Genomic DNA, 19,429 nt, shown 5'->3' with positions numbered 1-19,429 from the left:
TAGCATATTCAGATTGTCTTCTTTCACTTGTTAATATACATGTAAATTTCTTCCATGTCTTTTCATGGCTTGATAGCTCCTTTCTTTTTAGTGCTGAGTAAAATTCCATTGTCTGTATGGACCACAGTTTATTTATCCATTCGCCTACTGAAGGACATCTTGGTTGCTTCCAAGTTTTGGCAAATATGAATAAAGCCGCTATAAATATCTGCGTATAGGTTTTTGTATGGACAGAAGTTTTCAACATCTTTAGGTGAATACTCAGGAGCATGATTGCTGGATCATATGATAAGAGTATGTTTAGTTTTGTAAGAAACTGCCAAACTGTCTTCTAAAGTGGCTGCACCATTTTACGTTCTTACCAATAATGACTGAGAGTTCCTATTGTTCCACATGCTCACCAGCATTTGGTGTCATCAGTATTCGGATTCTGGCCATTCAAATAGGTATGTCATGATATCTCACTTCACTTTGCATTTCCCTGATGACATAGAATGTGGAACATCTTTTCATATGCTTATTTGCCATCTGTATATCTTCTTCAGTGAGGTCTCTGTTCAGGTCCTCGGCCCATTTTTTAATCAGCTCTTATTGTTGAGTTTTAAGAGAGTTCTTTGTATTGTATATTTTGGACAACAGTCCTTTATCATATATGTCTTTTGGCTAATATCTTCTCCCATCCTGTAGCTTGTCTTTTCATTCTCTTGATTTGTGCTTATTTCACATGCGGTTTCTTTTGGGAACCACTTTTTTCCCTAAAACATTGAGATATTTTTAATCCTTTTGGATTTTTTGGTAAGCTTTTTCTTACAGTAACAACTGTAGACAGCTCAAACTCAAAATTAACTTTATTTTCTGCCAAAGACCATTATTTTCTCTTTGGATATGATTTCACTTAACTCTTCGAGTGCATCTCCTAACTTGTCTAAACTGTCTAATGGCTTTCACAGCATTCATGGGATTACCGTCATGTATTGAGAGTGGTTATAAATTAGATTTGAAATGCTTCGTCAAGATGGTCCATCTTTGGGCAGATCTAGAAAAAAACCCAACAGTGTATCATCTTTGAACTGATCCAAAGAATGTCACTGCTGTAAGCACAGTTTGTCATGTTTTCTAGTAACGAAATCAAACTGCTTGCTAATTCCTGGTGCCCAGGGCAGGGGCCCCTCTTGCCTAGGTCCAAGAATTTTGTTCCCAGCGTTACTAAATAGTTTGTATAATCCTTAGTTCTTAATTCCCCGTGGGAAAAAGTCCCAGATCTCAGGCCTGCTGGCTTCAGAATCCTGCCCCTAACTCCACAGAATGATGCCTCGCGTACACAGGCACAGAGGGGTCAGGAGTGGGGCTGGGGTAAGGTAGGACAGTCACTGCAGATTTAGGGGCTGAGGGCAGGGGAGCTTGGGGGCCAGGGGGACCTTTGAAAGTGTGGTTGGTGCCCCGGAGCGAGGCTCAGAAGGTTGAAGGATGGTGGGGCCCAGATCACGACGGGCGTCGCAGGCCACTTTAGGGCTTTCAAAGAGCACACGGACATGTCCCGAGCGCACAGGTTTACAACGGTCACAGGAAACGACGGGGCTCGTTTTGAACTCATCTCGACTGTTGCCTTAGCTGACACAGTCACCCCCGCCTGCGGCCTAGGCCCGGGGGGCTCCCGTCCGATGGGGGGACAGGGAGCTGGCGAGATCACACCACGGCATCTCAGCCGAGGCGCGAGGTGAGCAGACCATGCCGGGGCGCCGCCGGGTTATCTGCGGGCCACGCGCCCGGGCGCTTCCACTCTGCGGATCCCGGTGGAAAATCCAGGAAGAAGCGGAGCGCCTCGGGGCGGCGAACACCGCGCAGAGCAGGCCCAACTCTTCCCCGTCCTGCTGCCACCCCCATAGCTCACTGGCCCGGCGCACGAGACGGGGTCGAAAGTCAGCCACGAAGCCCCGCCCTATCCCGCGCATGCGCCCTCAGTTGGGCGCCTTCGGGGCGGGCCCGCGCATGCGCCGTGGCGGGGGCCGCGCGGGGCGGCGGAGGCGGCGGAGGTGAGTGTGCGGCCTGGTGTCCAAGCGGCGCGTGCGCGGTGATGCCCGCCCTGGTCTCCACATGCCTCCTGCTCGAGCGGCCGCGGTCGGCGCCTCAGTGGAGGGCTGCGGGGGCCTGCGGCTTTGGGACGGGACGGAGGACGCGGGAAAAGCCACCATGGTGGATGGCGGCGCTGGGGACACTGGGGGCTGGGGAGCTCCGGGGTGGTTCCTACGTGCGGGGCGGCCCCGGAAACCTTGGGAAGAATCGGGGGGCGGGGGCTAGGGATAAGGAGGAATGCCTCCCGGGCCCGTCAGTCATGTGACGCGGCCGAGGAGGAAAGTCAGTGCACTAGTTAGGTTACTAGGAATGCCCCCCGTGAGACACGAAGAGAGGAAGGGACAGACGCAACCCGCAGCCAAGCGTCCGAGAACCGTGGGACGGTGTCGCACGGCCTCCTGCTCTTGCAGTTGCAGTCTCAGGAGACAGAGAATAAGGCAGCAGAAATATTTGACGTGATAATGCTGCGGGCTCAGCGAGGCAAAGAGTCAAAAGAAAGATTTCTTTGGACTCTCGAGGTCTGGTTGTAGTGCTCCTTTATTCAGAGACTAGCGTGGGGACGGGACCCACGGGCAGTGAAGGGCTGCAAAGTGTTGAGGGTTAGGGCTCAATTTATAAGGCATGGGTACGTCACTTACTTCTACCAGACAAAGGAAAGATGATGTAAAAAATCATTAAATCATGTCAGTGCAGGTGGGGTCTGGTTATTATGTGGTCATATAACTTTAGATATGAATCAGGTCATGATCGGCATATAGGCCAGGACGCCTTAGGCTTCTCTCCCCGGGGCAGCCTTGATCCACGTCAATAATGCTCAAGAATTTTCCAAAAATGACGAAAGATATGAAACCACAGATCAAAGGCTGCTTAAAGAAGCACAAGCAGGATAAATAAGTTTAAAAGAAAGAAAGAGTAAATATATATTCAAAGCATTGAAAGCCAAAGATAAAGAGAAAATCTGCAAGGCAGCCGGAGGGCAATTCCTTGGGTAGAGATGTGGGGAAAAGCCCTCCAGGTGGAAGGAACAGCAGAAGCAAAGGCAAGGAGGTGGAGAAGTATAGGGGCTCTCTGAAGGACAGCACGTGAGGAGGGGTGAGTAATTGGACAAGATGATACCCAAGTTAAAGAGACCTCAACTGCCAAGGAAGGGAGTTTATTCTGTAGTCAGTTGGGGAGCCCCGTAGGGTTGAAGCACCACCCGGAACCTTGAATTTTGTAAAATTCTGTTGAATTTTATCATACTTTTTAATGCATCTATTGGAATGATCCTATGGTTTTCTTCCTTTATTCTGTTACTATTGTGTTCTGTTACTATTGTGTGAATTGTGTTCATTGGTTTTTGAACGGTAAACCAACCTTGCATTCCTGGAGTGAATCCACTCAGTCATGAGGTGTTAGGTTTCTTACATATTATTGAATTCAGTTTGCTAATATTTTGCTAAAGATTTTTGTATCTATTTCATGAAGGATATTGTATTGATCTATAGTTTTCCTGTAACAGCTTTGTCTGGTTAATAGTATCAGGGTAATCCTGTTAGTTTTGGTGTCCATGTGATCCTGGTGTCATAAAATCACTGGGGAAGTCTTCCTTCCTCTCTATCCTGAAACAGTTTCTATCGGTTGGTATTACATCTTCCTTAAATGCTTGACAATTTGCTGGTTAAGTCATCTAGGCATGAAATTTTTTTGGTGTTGTTTTATTTCATTTTTTGGAAAATTTTAAATTATGAATTCAATTTTCTTAGTAGATACAGGGCTATTCAGGCTTTCTATTTCTTTCTGAGTTACTTTTGATAATTGGCATTTTTAAAAGAAATCTGTCCATTTCACCTAAACTTCTAATTTCTTTGATAAAAAGTTCACATATTCCTTTATGACCCTTTTAATGTCTGTAGTCTTAGTGACGTCCCCTCTTTCATTCCTGATTGTGGTAATTTGTATCTTCTTCCCATTTTTCTTTATCAGTCTAGTGGAGGTTATCAACTTTATTGAAGTCTTGAAATAACCACCTTTGGTTTTATTGATTTTTTTTCCTATTGTTTGTCCATTTTCTATTCCTTTGATTTCTGTTCTTTATTATTTTATTCTTTCTATTTATGTTGGGTTTAATTTGCTTTTTTCTAGCTTCTTAAGGTAGAAACCTAGATGATTGTTTTAAACCTTCTTTTCCAGTTTAAACATTTAAAGCAGTGAATTTCCCTTTAACCACTGCTTAAGCCTCATTCTACATACTTTGATATATTGTGTTTTGGTTTTCATTTAGTTCAAAATATTTTCTAATTTCCCTCGTGATTTCTTCTTTAAACTATGGCTTATTTGGAAGTATACCATTTAATTTCCAAATGTTTTGAGATTTTTTGTTACTGATTTTAATGATCTTGGGGTTGCGGAACGTACTCTATGACTTTAGTCTTTTAAAGTTTGAGGCCCATTTTATAGCCCAGCATCATAGCCTTTCTTGGTGAATATCTCATGTGCACTTGAAAATAATGTGTGACCTTGAGCGCTTACTCTGAACTCGTACTTACTCTGAACTCACGGTTCCCTGTCTGTAAGGGACGCCCTGTGTCTTGTGAGTAAGCAGCATGCAGCAGGACGCTTTGCGATGTGTCGTTCTTGGTTCTGAAGGTGCTGTGCCCTGTCTCTTGATCTTGCAGATGGCGTGTGAGACAGAGTGCCGTCCCTTGGGTGTGTTTACGTGCCAGCTCTGTGCCTTGACAGCTCCATACAGCTATGTGGGGCAGAAGCCCCCTGACACCCAGTCTGTCGTGTGAGTACCAGTGTCCTAGTGGCCCCAGGAAGCCCTACTCGGAGCTGGTTGGCCTGAGTCTGACACATGGCTGGGTGTTGTGCTCTAGGCCCACCCCTCTAGGCTCTGGCTGCTTCACATGTGACCTGAGGAGGCACAGGACAGGCTTGAGGGCCAGCCAGCTCTTCCAGAACCCCTAAGCCCCTTCCTTCTGCTCAGCTCAGAGTTCAACACCCGCTCCAGCTGTGGGGTAGAAGCCCCATGGCTCCAGCTGAAACAGCTCAGCAGCTGGGAATGAAAGGCGCCCTGGCGGCCTTATGTGGGCCTGAGTCTGGTTGCCATTCCTGCTGGTTCCTGTGGAGACAACATTCTTAGCCGGAAGCCCACCTGCCTTGAGGCCCTTGCACTGGTGGGAGTGAGTCCTGAGGACCAGCTTCCTAGGAATCTGCCCAGGGAAGGCCTAGAGTAGAGCCAGTGGGTCCCAGAGCTTGATTCTTGACCTTCAACCTGCCCTTTGTCAAATGCACCATTGAGGGAAGTTGACCAGTACATTACTCATGTGGGACAAGTGGCGGGGACAAGGCTTCTTTCTTCTGTCTGGGGTTCTTCTGCTGACTGGGAACCAGGGATGTCATCATGGAACCCTCCTTTCTGGTCTCCTTTCTGATGCGTGACGTGGGGCCAGACCATACACAGGGTGTAAGGCGCCCTAGTGCTCCCTGTGCAGAAGCACTTGAGAGTGGGCGTCACTGTTCCTTGGCGTGAGCGGAGGGCTTGGAGGGCTGGGGGGGACCTCGTGACCCTGCCCGCACTCTGGTTAGTCAGGTTGGGGTCTGGGGGCTCGCTGGCAGCAGCCCTTCTTCCAGCTGAAGAGGAGCGGGTCTCTCCACCACAGCTGGTACAGAGCCCAGAGCAGGTCCAGCTTCACTTCCAGCCTGGCGCCCCACTGCTTGCCTTTCTGTTACTACTGGGTGGCACAGGGGGACCAGCCCCTCCCTCCATGAGCCTGCAGTGTGCAGGCCCTGGGGAGGTCCATGCTGCTGCCCAGCTTCTGTGAGCAGAGGTTCAGGCTGTTCCGACCGCTGGCATCACTTACTGTCCTACAGCCTCCTGGAGGAGAGCTATGTCATGAAGGACCCCTTCACCTCGGACAAAGACAGATTCCTGATCCTCGGCTCGAAATGCAGTTTATGCAGCAGGCTGGTGTGTGTGGGCCCGGTAGGTAAGCCGCGTGTGGCTGGGGCTGCCTTCCGTCCCTCCCTGAGGCTGGGACCCCACACGTGTGATCGTGGGAGAGGTGACGCGTGAGCCTTTCCCAAGGACTGTGTGAGTGTCAGTCTTTCCTGGTGACCCTAGGAGCCTTCACAGTCCCTAGGTTGGAGGGCCGGTGGGGTAGTTCTTAGAGGCCAGCTGGCCCACCTCATAATGGATGGATCCTGCAGCCCACAGAGGGGGAGGGGACAGGTAGAGGGGTGAGCTGGGGTCAGGTAGGGGGTCTCAGCGGGGGTTGAGGAAGAGAAATTGATTCTTGGAGGTTCGGCCCCACCCCCAGGGACCCCTAATAGTTCTTCCTCCTCCCCCCAACTCTGCAGGGGGCCGTCATGCTCCTCGCCTCCAGGGGATAGCGACCTTCCTTTTAAGTGTTCTGGGGGCACTTTCCAGAGGTAGGAGCCCACTTTCTTGAGCACTTGTGGTGTGCCAGGCCCTCTGCTTGTGACTTGTCTTACCTGTGAGGCTTCCTGCAATCCTGCCCCAAAGGTGGTTGGGCAAAGCAGGTTATTACCCCGTCCTATAGGCGAGGAGACTGAGGGTCCGAGAGCCCGAGTGGGCCTGCTTCACCGAGATTGCTGAGCCTCCTGTTTGAGAGCCCGAGGACGGATGGAGGTGTAGCTGGGGAGTGTGGCCCCTGTAGCCTGAGTGATCCCACAGTCTGAGGTCCCCACGCATTCCGCCGGGGGCAAAGTGCGAGCAAAGGAGCCATGTCACAGACCCCACTGACACAGCCTCCATCCCTCAAAGGTCAGGGGAGGAAGCCTCAGCTCAGGCAGAGCCGGGAGGGAGGACACACACGGCACCTTGGGGTGTTTGAGGAGATGGGGCAGCTGACGATCCTGAGGCTCTGGCCGGAGAGGAGCAGCTGGGAAGCTGAGACTGAAGAGGGGGGTGGGGCCGGGTGGGAGGAGCCTCAAGTGCACCCCCCTGGGAATTTGGGCTACACGTGGTCAGCAGAGGGGAGGGTGCCCAGGGTGCTCTCAGAAATCCCCAGCCTTCTTTGAATATGTGGTAGGTTGTTAGGGAGTGACTCCTCGTGGGAACAGACCTCTTCTGAGAACTGTAGGAAGGGCGGCCTTGTCTTAGTTGAGGCACATGCTAAGGTGCAGGAACAGAGAGACTCCCTAAGTGGCTTCATCGAGACAAATAGGATTCACTTAGTTTTCTTCTGTGTAAGAGTCCAGAGCAGGGAGTGCTGGCTAGAAGGGCACGGCTGCCACCCTCAACTCAGCATCTGCTGGGGCCACTGCGGCTGTTGCAGCTCCCACCGTCATATCTACATCTCCACTGCTGGGAAGGGACAGGGAGCACACACCCATTCCTTCGAAGGGCATGACTTGGTGGTGGCCCACAGCTGCCAATGACAGCCACCGACCAGACTTAGCCACGTGGCTACACCCAGTTGCAGAGCAGCTGGGATGGTAGTATATGGGCCGGGCCCCGTGCGGGATGAAAATCGGGAGTTTGGTGTTAGAGGATGGAGGCAGGGGGAGAGTGGACACATTGGGACCGTTCTGGCCTTCCACCCAGAGAAGCCACTCGACCATGGCCTTTTTGATCTGTAGGGCTGGACCTCTTACACCCTGCTGCTCCGAGCATCAGTGGTCACCAAGCCCCTGTCCCACTGCTGTGACAGCCCTAGGGAGGGATCTGGGATTTCTGACCATGTAGCTGTGGCTTGTGCCACAGCTTCTCATGGTTTCTCTTCAGCCTGCAGTGGAGCAGGGCAGTCCTGGAGTCTTTCTGTCCTGTCCCGCTTTCCCACCCTGGTTAACCCAGGCCTGCATCCCTCTCTCCTGGATGCCTTTGCCATTCTCACTGGAGGATTCCCACATGCTGAAAACCCTCCGACACCCGCTGCCTGCAGGGTCTCACCCTGGCTCTTTTGCCCCTCCTCTCCGGCAGTCCTCCATCATTTCTTTCTCTCTTAGGCAAAGATCACACTCCTCGAGGTGGCTGGCCAGGCCCCAGGGCCCTGCTCTCCCTCCTGCTGTTCTGGCTCTGGCCACACCGTCCCCGTCTCCTCTTAGCTGTCTGTGTATCCTGGGGGCCCTGCTCAGCGCCTCCATCCAGCATGCGGTGAAGGGCTGGCCTCCGGGAGAAGCTGCACCAGGCTCCCCGTGGTACTCAGCCCCCTTCCTTCCCCTCTTCTTTCAGGAATGCAGTTTATTCTATTCCAAGAGATTTTGCCTCCCCTGTGTCCAGGAGAACATTGATGCTTTCCCTCAGGAAATTCGGCAAGACTTGGAGAAAAGGAAAGTTCCATCAAAGAGGCCTGCCAGCCAGCCCAGTTCTCGGACGTGAGTGCAGCCAGGTGCCAGGTCCACAGCAGCGCCCTGCACGGGGCTTCTGGATCGAGGTGGGGCTGAGCTGGGAGCTGCTTGGCCCGGCCTGTTTCTGGGCCGTCGGGAGCAGCGTCTGCAGCCTGAGGTAGCTGGGGTGCAGCCTCAACAGCAGCAGGACCGGGAGCCACATAGAAGGCACCTCAAAGGCAGACCTCAGACCAGACACCCTGCAAACCCAGCCCTCTGCTCCAGAGCTCCCGTCCCCTGAGACCGAGAACAGGAGCTGGCCACAAAGGGAAGCCACAGTCGGGCCTGTGGGCCCTTTTGCTCTCCTGCTCGGGGGCTGAGGCTCCAGGCTTTCCTGCAGGGTCCTCCCCTGGCTTCTGCTTGCACAGGGCCAGGCATGGAAGGCTCCTGTTAACCCTGCGTATGAGTCATCAGATCCGGGAGTTGCCTCCATGTGCCGTGCTGCTCTGCTGGGTCCTGTGGACACAGCAGCGAAGAGACAGAGGCCCACTGTCTCAGAGCTGTTGATCTAGTATGGGGACACTGTGTGGTCATGTTGTCTGTGCTCATGCAGAGGCAGGAGGGGCTGCTTCTCCCAGCCATGGCGGGGGGTGTCACCTGCCTCCCCAGATGCCAGAAAGTGAGTGCTCCTGCCACGAAGATGTCAGTCAGCAGAACGGTTCACAGGGAGGCGACCTGTATGCTTGTGGGAAGATGCTGAGGTGTACTGAGAGCTACAGAACGCGATTGGGATGACTGGGGGGATAAAATTTTTACTTCCCATCCTTATGTGATGCTTGGAAAAATGTTCTTAATCTTGACCATGTGTCATATTTATAATTAAAGGCCCAAAGAACCAGTTAATGTTTTGGAAAATAATCCTTCCCCTGAAACATCTACGAGACCAATCTTCTCCGTGGGTGCTGTGGGCCTGGCGGTAGATCCAGAGGTTGAATGTTGGTGCTTCTGGCCTTTTCTGGTCCCTCAGGCTCCGGCTCCAGCTCCAGGCCCAATTCCATTCCAAGGCAGAGGAATGCCCTCAGCTTCCTTCCCTCACTCGTGCTCACACCTCAGAGCCATTCTGTTGCTTGCCTGCCTCCTCTCCATAGTGAACTCAGCCCTCGGTGCCTGTGAAGTCCAAACCCACAGACTGCCGGCTGTCCTGGGGCACCCCGCCCCCAGGCACCGCCCACGGCACTCCTGCCCTCATAGGCCCCATGGTAGCAAGTGGGAACTGTGAGCTCCCTCCTGTCTGCTAGTTCTTAGAGGGTAGGAAGTGCTCTGTCTCATGTTATCGTTACTGCAAGGCCAGTTCACATTCCCGGGGCGTGTTAGGAGCCTGTCTGATGAGAGAATGAATAAAGAGCTTGTGCTGACCCATCTGTGTGCTGGGTTTTATTTTCAGATGCCCACACTTTTAAAAGCTTCCCCTGTTTCATGTTACTTTAGACAAATGGATGTCATGTTCCTGGGCCACACGGTCCCAGGTCCATTCTGTCCACTGACGAACAAAAAGGGACTCTGTTCGGGGGAAGGCCAACACAGATGAGTGGGCGGGAGGACTGTTTCGGGCTAAGGGCAGACACCAAAGCTGGGGATTTGGTTTTTTCAAACCAAACAGTTCATCTCACAGTATCACTCAAAACTCACCAAATAATTTTAAAAAATAGTTTATTTTTTAAAACCATTAAGGCAAAACTGTACCCTGAAATTAAGTCTTTACATTCATCAGTCTTACAGTAGGACATTCCAAACATATGAGTTCCCCCAAATTCAGGATATAAATCAATATATATGATCAGTTCAATCTCCTAGTGGGAAAATGAATAAGATTTTTTAAAAATTAAAGTTACTTTATAGCCATTTTCTAATTGCCTGGAACTACTATCAGTTAACGTGATGAGGAAGATGCCATTGCTCTTCTCTGCACACCCCTGCTTCCCGAGGCCCTGGATGCCCCCTGCCCAGAGGACACCAGAGCCTGCTCACGAAGATCTCCTTTGGAACTGCTCCTGTTCGGTCGAAAAACAAAGGGTCTGTCAGCCCTGAATACTACGAGAGTGTAAGGCACCCAGGAAAAGTAACGATAAACAAACGCCCAGAAACCAAGCTCAGTCTCGCTTTGGAAACCTGCACCGTCCTGATGGGGTGTCCGTCAAACACTCTCCCTGGCGGGTCTCAGCACAATGGCCCTGTGGACCGAAGGGGCAGGACAGATACACATCAAGACGGAATTTTGCAAAGATGGAAAACAACGCATGGGAGACTCACGGAGTCTGTGGTTTCTGTTTTATGCTTCAGGTTGGGCCGTGTGGAGGCTGCCAGAGAACCAGCTGGTGCAAATCATTTCTGAAAGCATTTTTCAAATTGAAAAGTCTTTGGTAAAAACCCACAGGCAGTAACTTCCTGAAGAGCAGATGGCTACTTACTATGCAGGAAGGGGTCAGGGTCTTCGGTGAGACCCTGCTGTGTGCAACATTGACTTCTGACCTGGGCCTAAGGCGGCCTTGCCGGTAGAAATGATGAGATGGGCTCGCTGTGCTGCTTGCCGGTGAAGTGTGATGAATGAAACAGATTTGTACAGTGAAAAACAGTTCTACGTGGCTCAGGAGAGATGAAAAGCTTTGACGTGTGTGTGTGTGTGTGTGTGTGTGTGTGTGTGCAGTTGCATTTTAGTTGCGACATTTCAGCTTCCTTTGTGTTTCCTATAGGTCCCAGAGCCAGGCTATTAAGAGCATACATCAATTAACACTGATTTCAAAAGAACCCGAACGTTTGTTATTAGATGCATGATTGTAAGTTAGTAAAATATTTATATTAGCATTTTAAAAACCCCTCAAATCACAGTATTTAAGATACAGCTATTAACATAGTTCTTTTCACCATACAGTGCAGAAAAAAATCGTGATACTCGAACGCGAATACTGTAATCTTACCGGAAAGGGTATGACTGAGTGGTATGCATCTTTTGTGAGGTACTTTTTTTTTCAGGCCTGAAAAAAAGGAACAGACCATCTGTGCCTTTAAGAGAAGACAGTTCCCAAAAGTGAATGGTTTTACCTTGAAAAGAATGGTCACTCACTTGTCTTCAAGGCCTGAAGCTTGACCTCCCTGCCTCGAGGAGGCTGAGTCAAGGCCTGAGGCCCCTCTGGCCACGTGCCCCTGGTTTTGCAGCTCACCCCTTGTCCTAGGAGGCAGGGCTCATGCTGTGCACCTGCTTCCATGATGCTGTATCCACTCAGCCTAGTAATGACTTTTAGATGCTGGGTGGAGGGAGAAGGGCAGGAGAGGAGGAGGCTGGTAATTCCCTTCTCTGGAGAAAGACATGGAAGGTTTTCACATTTGACCCAAACTAGCAAACATTTTAAGTTAAAAAATCTGACCCAGGTCTTAATTTCCTCTCTATGATGTAAAAAATTGATGTTTCTTCATTTTTTTTTTTTTTTTTGAAAGAATGCATGTAATAGCCATGGGGCCACTGAAGGCCTTGATGTTCTCAATTGCTTCAGTCAAGATGTGACACTGCACATGGATGCAGTTTGGTCTGTTCTGTTTGGCAAAGGATTCCAAAAGGATGTGGCTGTGTGTATTTCAGCTGGACCGCATTATATGCTATGGCTCCCCCTTCTTGGGGAGGGGAAGTAAATGGTTCTATTTCTCACGCTTCAAACTGAGATTGTGAGAAGCAGACGGTCAGTGGCCAGTCCCACTCTAGATCTGAGAAGGCAGCCCAGGCCCCTCAAGCTGGGACAGGGCCGTGCGGAAGGCAGCCCTGGGCGGCGGCCACGCGCTTTCTGTTCCAACCAGCGGGCCTGCACCACAGCTTCTTAAAGAAATAAGCCTGTAGCCCGCTCTACTGAAATAAAGTTTAAGAACCTGCTGCATTCCACAAAAACAGCATAACGGAAAGCATGCAACTATTTAAACTAAAGCATGAAGACTCTGTCTTTTTTTTTCTTACAAAACTTCCAATATCACATTTTAGTTTGTATTGTGGTTTCCTGAGAAATATATGGATCTCCTATGTCTTGAGTCACACCAGATTTGTCACTTTATTCTTACTCTGGTGTGCTTCACAGGCTGGAGGTCAGTGACCATTTTCCTGAATTCTATTAAAATGGCACCTAAAATATGTATAAATCTCAGCAAAAACTTAGATGTCAATCTTTGGAGCCTACTCTTAGATCTTCCTGGGCAGAAGGTCTTCCAGAGGAGGGCTTGCCTGGGGGAAGTCCTTGCACTCAGAAAGGAAAAGGAAGGCCGCTACACAGCGCAACGGCGTCAAAGAATTCCTCGGTTAGCGAGGAGCTGCCAGCCCACTTTAGGCAGATTAGTCAACATTTGTCACACCCCTTCTTTTGCTCCTCATGGCGACAGCACAGCTGAGCTGTCCATAGAGCCATTCACGGACACTTTACTTCAGACTGTGCCGTCTGAAGGTCGCTGTTGTCAGGAAGGCAAGAGTCTCCTTAGCTGACAACTCGATGCAAAGATTTGGTTGGTAAGAGTCCTTAATCCCAGGGGAGCCCTATGAGTCAGCTTGGACCAAGAGCTAAGAGGAGCTGGGCCACTTTTAAAATGAGAACAAATACAGAGTCTGGCTTTGGAACCGTCTAGTGCCTGGCAGTGCCAATGCCATAAACGCTGGGTGTGGAAAAAATCTTCCAGGGACACTTTTTAATACTCAGGAAGCCCCCACTGGTGGCCTCATCTTAGTTTGTGCCTTCTATGGGCAATAGAATTTCCTTGCCCCTCCTGGATCCACACCACTGTTGTGAGCTTAAAAGGAAGGCTTTAAGCAAGTAACTCCTCCAGGAACAGCGGCGTCAGGCAGACCAGGCTGACCCACAAGAGCGTGGGTGGAGGACAGGGCCGGGGCCGGGGCCGGGCTGTAAGCGGCTGGCAAGAGTGCGGAGGTGGAGAAAGTGCGCTACACCTGGGGGCCAGAGACCTGCAGGGCCAGGCGGCCCTTCACCCTGAGCCTGGGTGTTTCCACTTTAAAATGGGGATGATCCCCTCAAAGGGCTGAGAATTGCAGGAGACGGCAGGAACCTTCTTTGAGAGCTGTGAAGGTCCGCGGTGTAGCTGGGGAGTCGTGAGCACTTGACATGTTTTCCTAGTGGGATCTGTGTTTTGAAAGGCCACAAGGGTTGAAGAGGTACTTTGAAGGTGGCTGGCTTTCCCTGGGGCCATGGAAGCCCCCCAAAAGGCCAGGCCCGCGGTCAAGTCAGTCTTAGCTGGGAGCGCCGGATTGGTTGGTTGAAACAATGGACCCATATTTAAACAGGAGTTCATTAAGATGTTCCAAAGACAGGCACGGCCATTGGGTCAAGACAAAAAAACCTTCCATTGTGCATCCGGCTGCTAAGCATCAGATGTGCCCAGTGTCAGCATGGTTTGCAAAAGGGAGCATGAGGCAGGAAATGCCTGGAGAGAGGGACAGGTGCTGCCAGCAGGGTGAGACTGCGGGAAGTCACCATCCGCCTAAGGTTTGCTTGGAGGCATCTCCTTCCATCCTCATCCGGCAGTCTCTCCCTGGACAGCTACACAGCCAGCAGGCATAGTTGAACACGACGGGGAGGCCCTTGGTGGGCGGGTCACTGCAGACCAAGACCATCACTGCTTCTCCTGACCCTGCATCATGCTCGTGCTCAGTCTCACTAAAACGGGGCAGCAACTTCTGCACGTGTGTATCTTTGACGCTCCCTTTAAACAACAGAATTTCCTTTAGAAAGTCATAACTTCTCATTTCTCAGCGTGTGGACAAGCAGAGGTGAGTATGCAGCCTCTGAGCCCTGAGCACAGACGGTCTGCCTGCAGATGCACCATAGGGCCCCCGAGCTGGTGTACCTTAATTCTAACAGTGGTTTATGATATGTCTATTGAGGTAGCTGTTATACTGTTGATTTGGGGAAAAAATAGTTGCTAAATTAATAGTTTACTTATCATACATCAAACAAAAGATTTTACTTGTGCCTTGAGCTTCTGCTCAGATCTTAGGATGCTACCCCGTCCCTGGATCGCACAGTCCCCAAGCCCGTTTATTTCCTTAGAGTTCTGGGTGGCCTATGTAAGAAACGCATCAGTACAAGCAGAAAGATATGTTCTGTGCTCTTAAAATGAAGAGAAAGACTCCCTTTAAAACAGGGACAGCTCTCGCCGGCGTTCTTGAATGCACTGAGCACCGAGTTTCTTTCTCCTCGACTTCATGTTCATTATTTGTGCATATCCATACCTGCTCTGTACTTATGAGCCAACTTATGAGCCAACTGTAGGAAGGTCACAGGGAAACTGGAGAGCAGGTGGGAAGAGAGGAACAGCTCACTAGTGCTCTGACAACTGCTCCTGAATCCCGCTCTCGCTGATGCAATTGGGAGCCTCCTATTTTTGGCAATACTGGACTTCACCGAAATGGCCTCGAGCACGTGCAGCCCTCAGGCTTCTTGCGGGGTGGCAGGTGCAGAATTCAGCGTAAACTCTCAGGAGGCGGAAAAGGAGGGACACGCTGTGGGATGGGGTGGGAGGACCAGGTGGGACCCCAAGCCAGAGCTGGCTGGCACGATTAGGAGGCACGTCTCGGATGAGCCCCAGTTATCCTTTCATTCTCATCAGCACACGAGACAAAAGCTTTTGGTAACTTTGTGGTCTCTGAGGAGTTTGGCACGTTTTGCTATTACAGGTGGAGAAAATGAAGGGCCAGGTTCAAGCAGTGACTTGAAGATCCGTCACAGCTGTGAAAAGGAGGCCGGACCTGCTTTCACCACCAGAGGCGGCGGGCTGCACGCCTGTGGCCGGAAGCTTCCTGAGCCTGTTACGAAGTTGCTGTTGTACTCTGTGCTGATGTCTACTGAAACCCAGCAAGCACTCTTTCAATAGTTCCTATGTGAAATACTACAGCTCAGTGAACTGGTGAATAATTCGTCTATATTTGACTATCGATGCTATGAGGAATCTTTGATTAGGTGACCCAAAATATTCTGAGTGGCCATTATTGATGCTGTATTATTTTAAATGAATGGGAACACGTGATTTTCGTCCTATTAAGAAAAGTGAACAGCATCAAATGACATTCAAGCCGAGGTCCCTGTGGCCTCCTTTCTGGCCTCTCCTTGCTGGTAGTCCAGCTAGGCCCCAAGAGAACCAAGTGCTCTCGAAGACCACTAACGCAGATCCTGTGTCTTCCATCATCTTGACTGTTACTGCAGAAAGCAGGAAATAAGGAGCTATTTTAGATAGGTTTTATGAAAATCTAAACAGAATGAATGACTTTTCTGAAAGCCTGGGTCTTGAGGCTCACTTTCCAAGTCCATGTCCACTTGAGTGGCATCTGTGAGCGTACACCAGAGCGAGAGGCTGGTGGTCAATGGAGGCAACACGGGCCTGGCACTGGAATCCACTGACCCCGCGACCTCAGACAAACCACAGCCCTCCAGTCTTATCAGTCCAAGGAATTCTCATTTTAGGAAAGAATGGTGAAATGGATGTGCCATGTGCCTCAAAGCTTAGCTCCTTTCTGACTTAGGATGACTTCTTGATTGGTGTCATTTATATGTGGAAATACTTTTATTTGCTTCCAACATATCCTTTGATTGGATCTTTAAAAAAACATACCACTAAATGTGCAATTTTTAAAAGGATGTCCTAATTGTAGCTTTCGTTTTTTTCTAGTTCAAGTCTCAGTTTTATTGTTCTTTCTACTGTTGCATTTTCACAATGCTGATCTTGGGAACTTTATCAATATCAATCTTAATCAATTCTTTAACAGCAATAAAATGCCCTTCTAGAGTCCAATCTTCTAAAGATGGCGTGGGAGGGGCATCGAGGGTACAACCAGATCGTAAGTGCTGTTGGTGAGGCGTCCAGTGACCCCAGGGAGGCAACAGTACTGGCAGGCTCAGCCCAGTCTGGGTTGGAGGGAGGGACTACCAAAAGCTCTCTCACGGGACAATTTATCTACTATGGTGGCCAGAAAGAGAAAGTGTCTCCAGGTCCATATGGCCTATGCAAAAAGCACAATCCACACTGCTTTCACAACCGGACCGAAGTTGAGAAGTCGATCTTTAAGGCTGAAACAGATATTTTAGATGTTGGAAAAACCACCTTACATGTGTGGTTGGAAAAGGAGACTTAACTCTCTAAATCTCTGTAAAAACAACCAGCCTGTTGCAAATCCTGAGACTAAGTAAAACCACCCTTTGAAGGACTTTGTACCCCGCCTCGTTCTCCAGGTCACCTCACCCCAGCCCAGCCTATAAAATCCCATTGGCCTCGCCTTCTCCACTCCAGGGAGCATCTACTACCACCAAGAGTTAAAAAAAATAAAGTTGCATATTTTAAATAGCAACACTGGAAAAGACCAAGGAGCTGCCTTGACACACGGGGCCCAGAGGAACATTTACAAATATCTTGTCAGTTTGCCCCTAAAAACACTATCATGGCCCCCAACAGCCTGACTCAGTCAGTTCAGATCTGACAGGAAGTGGAGGTGAGAGGAATGGAGGCTGGCACGCTTGCAGAGTTTGCTTTACCTGCTTGCCACAGACGCTGGCTTACACAGGGACATGGTCAAGTCCAGAGGGGTCTCTTGAGATGTGGTTTTCCGGGATCTTTTACGCAAATCTGGAAACTGGCTTTTCCACGTATTCACTGCGACCACGAAAACAGTGACCCGAAAACAGAATGACTGTGCATCCTAATAGCTTATCAAAGAATTCTCTGAAACTCGAAATCCTATGATTAAAAAACAGCCTGTTGTCTTTCTTCAAATTCAGGAAACAGAATTGAAGTCTTCCAAATAAATATTTTGCTGCTTTTTAAATACCTAACCTTTGGATACAACTAGATTTACAGGATTATAAAAGTTTAAAAGTGCTGATTAGTTCTCAAAATTACACAGGAGCACGATAGCCAAAGTGTGGTAAAATGGGAAGACCGACCACGTGTGGAGGTTGCCGGTGGATTCAACGGTACATTTCTAGTGTGATATAAAGAAATCTGCATTGATTAACATCAGGCGCGTTAAAATCAGACTACTGAACATCATTCTCCTTAATTTTCCAAGTCCTGACTATTAGCCACTTATCACCAGCATCTCAATTCTTTGCATGCTCTTAGAAGTACTGATTAAAAAAAGAAAGAAATTTGTGGACTAGGATTCCGGTTACCTACAGCTTACACTTTCCATTCTCTAAGGTTAAAATGGTGGATGTTTGTGCAAAGTTGCGTTGCTCCCAATTGTCATTTGTAGTGCTGTCAACTTTAAAAACCTCGAAAAGTTTCTCTTTTTTGTTCATTTACAAGAAATCAGTACATATCCCTGTAGATTTCCTGCAGCAGCGGGTGCAGAGCTGCATCAGACTCGGTCTTTTTGATTATCTGCACCAGCTGCGCGTGCTCGGTGACCAGCTGCCGGAGGTCTGCCATTTTCTGAAGAAGTTTTGGGAAGAGAAAGACGTCGTCGGGATGGTTGTTCTGTAAGTGAAGTTTGAGCACGTGCACGATACCCTCCTGCATTTTTTCAATGTGTCCCACGTTTAGAAGGCCAGGACGATCTATTCTCAAAAGAAAGAAGAGATGTGATCATCACCATGTTAACGCCTAATAACTTTATCACTTTGAGAAACCAAACATTCTTATTTCACATGGCCTTTCTTACAAAAAGCTTTGCGGCCTTAGATATTGCCAACGTGACTAGAAGATAGAACTAGATGTTTTCAAAGTCACTAGGCCCAATAGGGGCAGAAAGACAAATACCCCTTCCTAAATATTTATATCACCTTCAACCGACTGGCTGCCTTACAATTTGGCCCTTTCATTTTGCATTTACCTGATGACCACCTGTCTGAGGGTAAACACCCCAAAACAGTAAGAGTAAGTATACATTCTGATGAGGATTACAACAACCAATTTTGCAAAATATGAGAAATGAACTTCTTCCTCCTGAGTCAAAACCGGATATTTGGTTTCAAGTTTTTTACTAATATTTAAGGAGTGTGATCACGTTAGGCTTGGGTTCTGTGATATACAGTACTGTTACAGGTACCTTCTGACATGAATCAGCTGAAGAGACAGTGGAGCGAGATATGAATAGGAGGGCAGAGACCAGGGGAAAGGATGCTGAGGAACTGGCGTGGGGAGCTCTGAGACCAGGTGCAGCAAGGGCCACTGTTCGCACAGGTGACCCACCTGGGGAGCTCAGCCGTGCACGCGGGACTTCCTCAGTCTCAGCCCACATGTCCCGCCCTTGGTCTGGAAAATATCCCCCATCCATATTCAGTAGGCAGTGCTTTAAAGCCCCACTCATTACTAGGATTTTCAAAAGTGTTGCTAATCATGGGAACTTTTTATAGTTTTTTGGTTGTAAAATAATTAGTTTTTAAACATTAAAAAAATAGAAAGTTGGGGTTGGCCTTGTGCCGTAGCGGCTGGGTTCAGTGCTCTGCTTCGGCGGCCTGGGTTCACAGGTTCGGATCTCGGGTATGGACCTTCACCACTCGTTAGCCGTGCTGTGGCGGCAACCCAAGTATAAAGCAGAGGAAGACTGGCACAGATGTTAACGCAGGGCTAATCTTCCTCAACCAAGAAAAAGAAAGTGACCCCCCCTCATAATTCTAACCTCATCATAGAGGTTTAATGTATATCTCACCAGACATTTTTCTTTATATAGGATTAATGTATAATTAGCATTTCTTTTATAAAACTGTGATCATACTGCCTATAAATAGTTCTGCAATTGCTTTTTACCCACAGCACTATATCTTGAGTGTACGAAGGACAGTGATCGATTACATACAGCTGCTAAGTTGTTTTACCCTTTTTGTCAGAGAGAAGGACGCCCTCCCACTTGACTCTGCCCAGCTGGATGGTAACAGGGACAGACCTCATGGGCTGGGCCGCTCATACCCCGCTCCACTTCTGGAGTCCGGGCCGTTGCCGGTCGCGGCCAGCCTCAGTGCCGCGAGTCGGTAAATCACAGGGTGCAGTACAGCTGCTGGCAGTTCGTGGGGCAGTGGCCCCGTCGGCTCCCCCAAGGCCGGGCAAGGTC

General features: G+C 49.3%; 2 protein-coding genes across 27 annotated transcripts in view; one reads left to right on the top strand and one right to left on the bottom strand.

Annotated features, from left to right (window-relative positions):
• The first annotated feature begins 1,947 nt into the window (after positions 1–1,947).
• CDPF1 (cysteine rich DPF motif domain containing 1) lies at positions 1,948–9,761 on the top strand. Of its 4 annotated transcripts, XM_070254057.1 has the most exons (5): positions 2,039–2,193; positions 4,731–4,843; positions 5,929–6,040; positions 6,415–6,486; positions 8,252–9,761. In XM_070254057.1, the coding sequence occupies exons 1-4, from the start codon at positions 2,095–2,097 to the stop codon at positions 6,445–6,447; spliced, it is 357 nt and encodes a 118-aa protein (XP_070110158.1). In that variant the 5' UTR covers positions 2,039–2,094; the 3' UTR covers positions 6,448–6,486; positions 8,252–9,761. The 4 variants fall into 4 exon arrangements, with proteins under 4 accessions (XP_005606841.1, XP_001488894.1, XP_070110158.1 ...); XM_005606784.4 differs by lacking the exons at positions 2,039–2,193; positions 6,415–6,486 and adding an exon at positions 1,948–2,033; XM_001488844.5 differs by lacking the exon at positions 6,415–6,486 and having other exon boundaries at positions 2,024–2,193.
• Positions 9,762–16,042: 6,281 nt separating this feature from the next.
• The window catches only part of PPARA (peroxisome proliferator activated receptor alpha), a 66,350-nt gene continuing 62,963 nt past the window's right edge, over positions 16,043–19,429 (bottom strand). For 20 of the 23 annotated variants that reach the window (XM_070253554.1, XM_070253558.1, XM_023630982.2 and 17 more), the window contains one exon: positions 16,043–17,936. In XM_070253554.1, the coding sequence (XP_070109655.1) occupies positions 17,689–17,936 (248 nt within the window). In that variant the 3' untranslated portion in view covers positions 16,043–17,688. The remainder of the gene's footprint in view (positions 17,937–19,429) is intronic. The other 3 variants (XR_011433431.1, XR_002804487.2, NM_001242553.1) reach the window with 2 other exon arrangements.

Source organism: Equus caballus, chromosome 28, assembly GCF_041296265.1.
Source record: "Equus caballus isolate H_3958 breed thoroughbred chromosome 28, TB-T2T, whole genome shotgun sequence".
Classification (NCBI taxonomy): Eukaryota; Metazoa; Chordata; class Mammalia; order Perissodactyla; family Equidae; genus Equus; species Equus caballus.
This window is presented reverse-complemented; position numbering and strand designations above follow the sequence as displayed.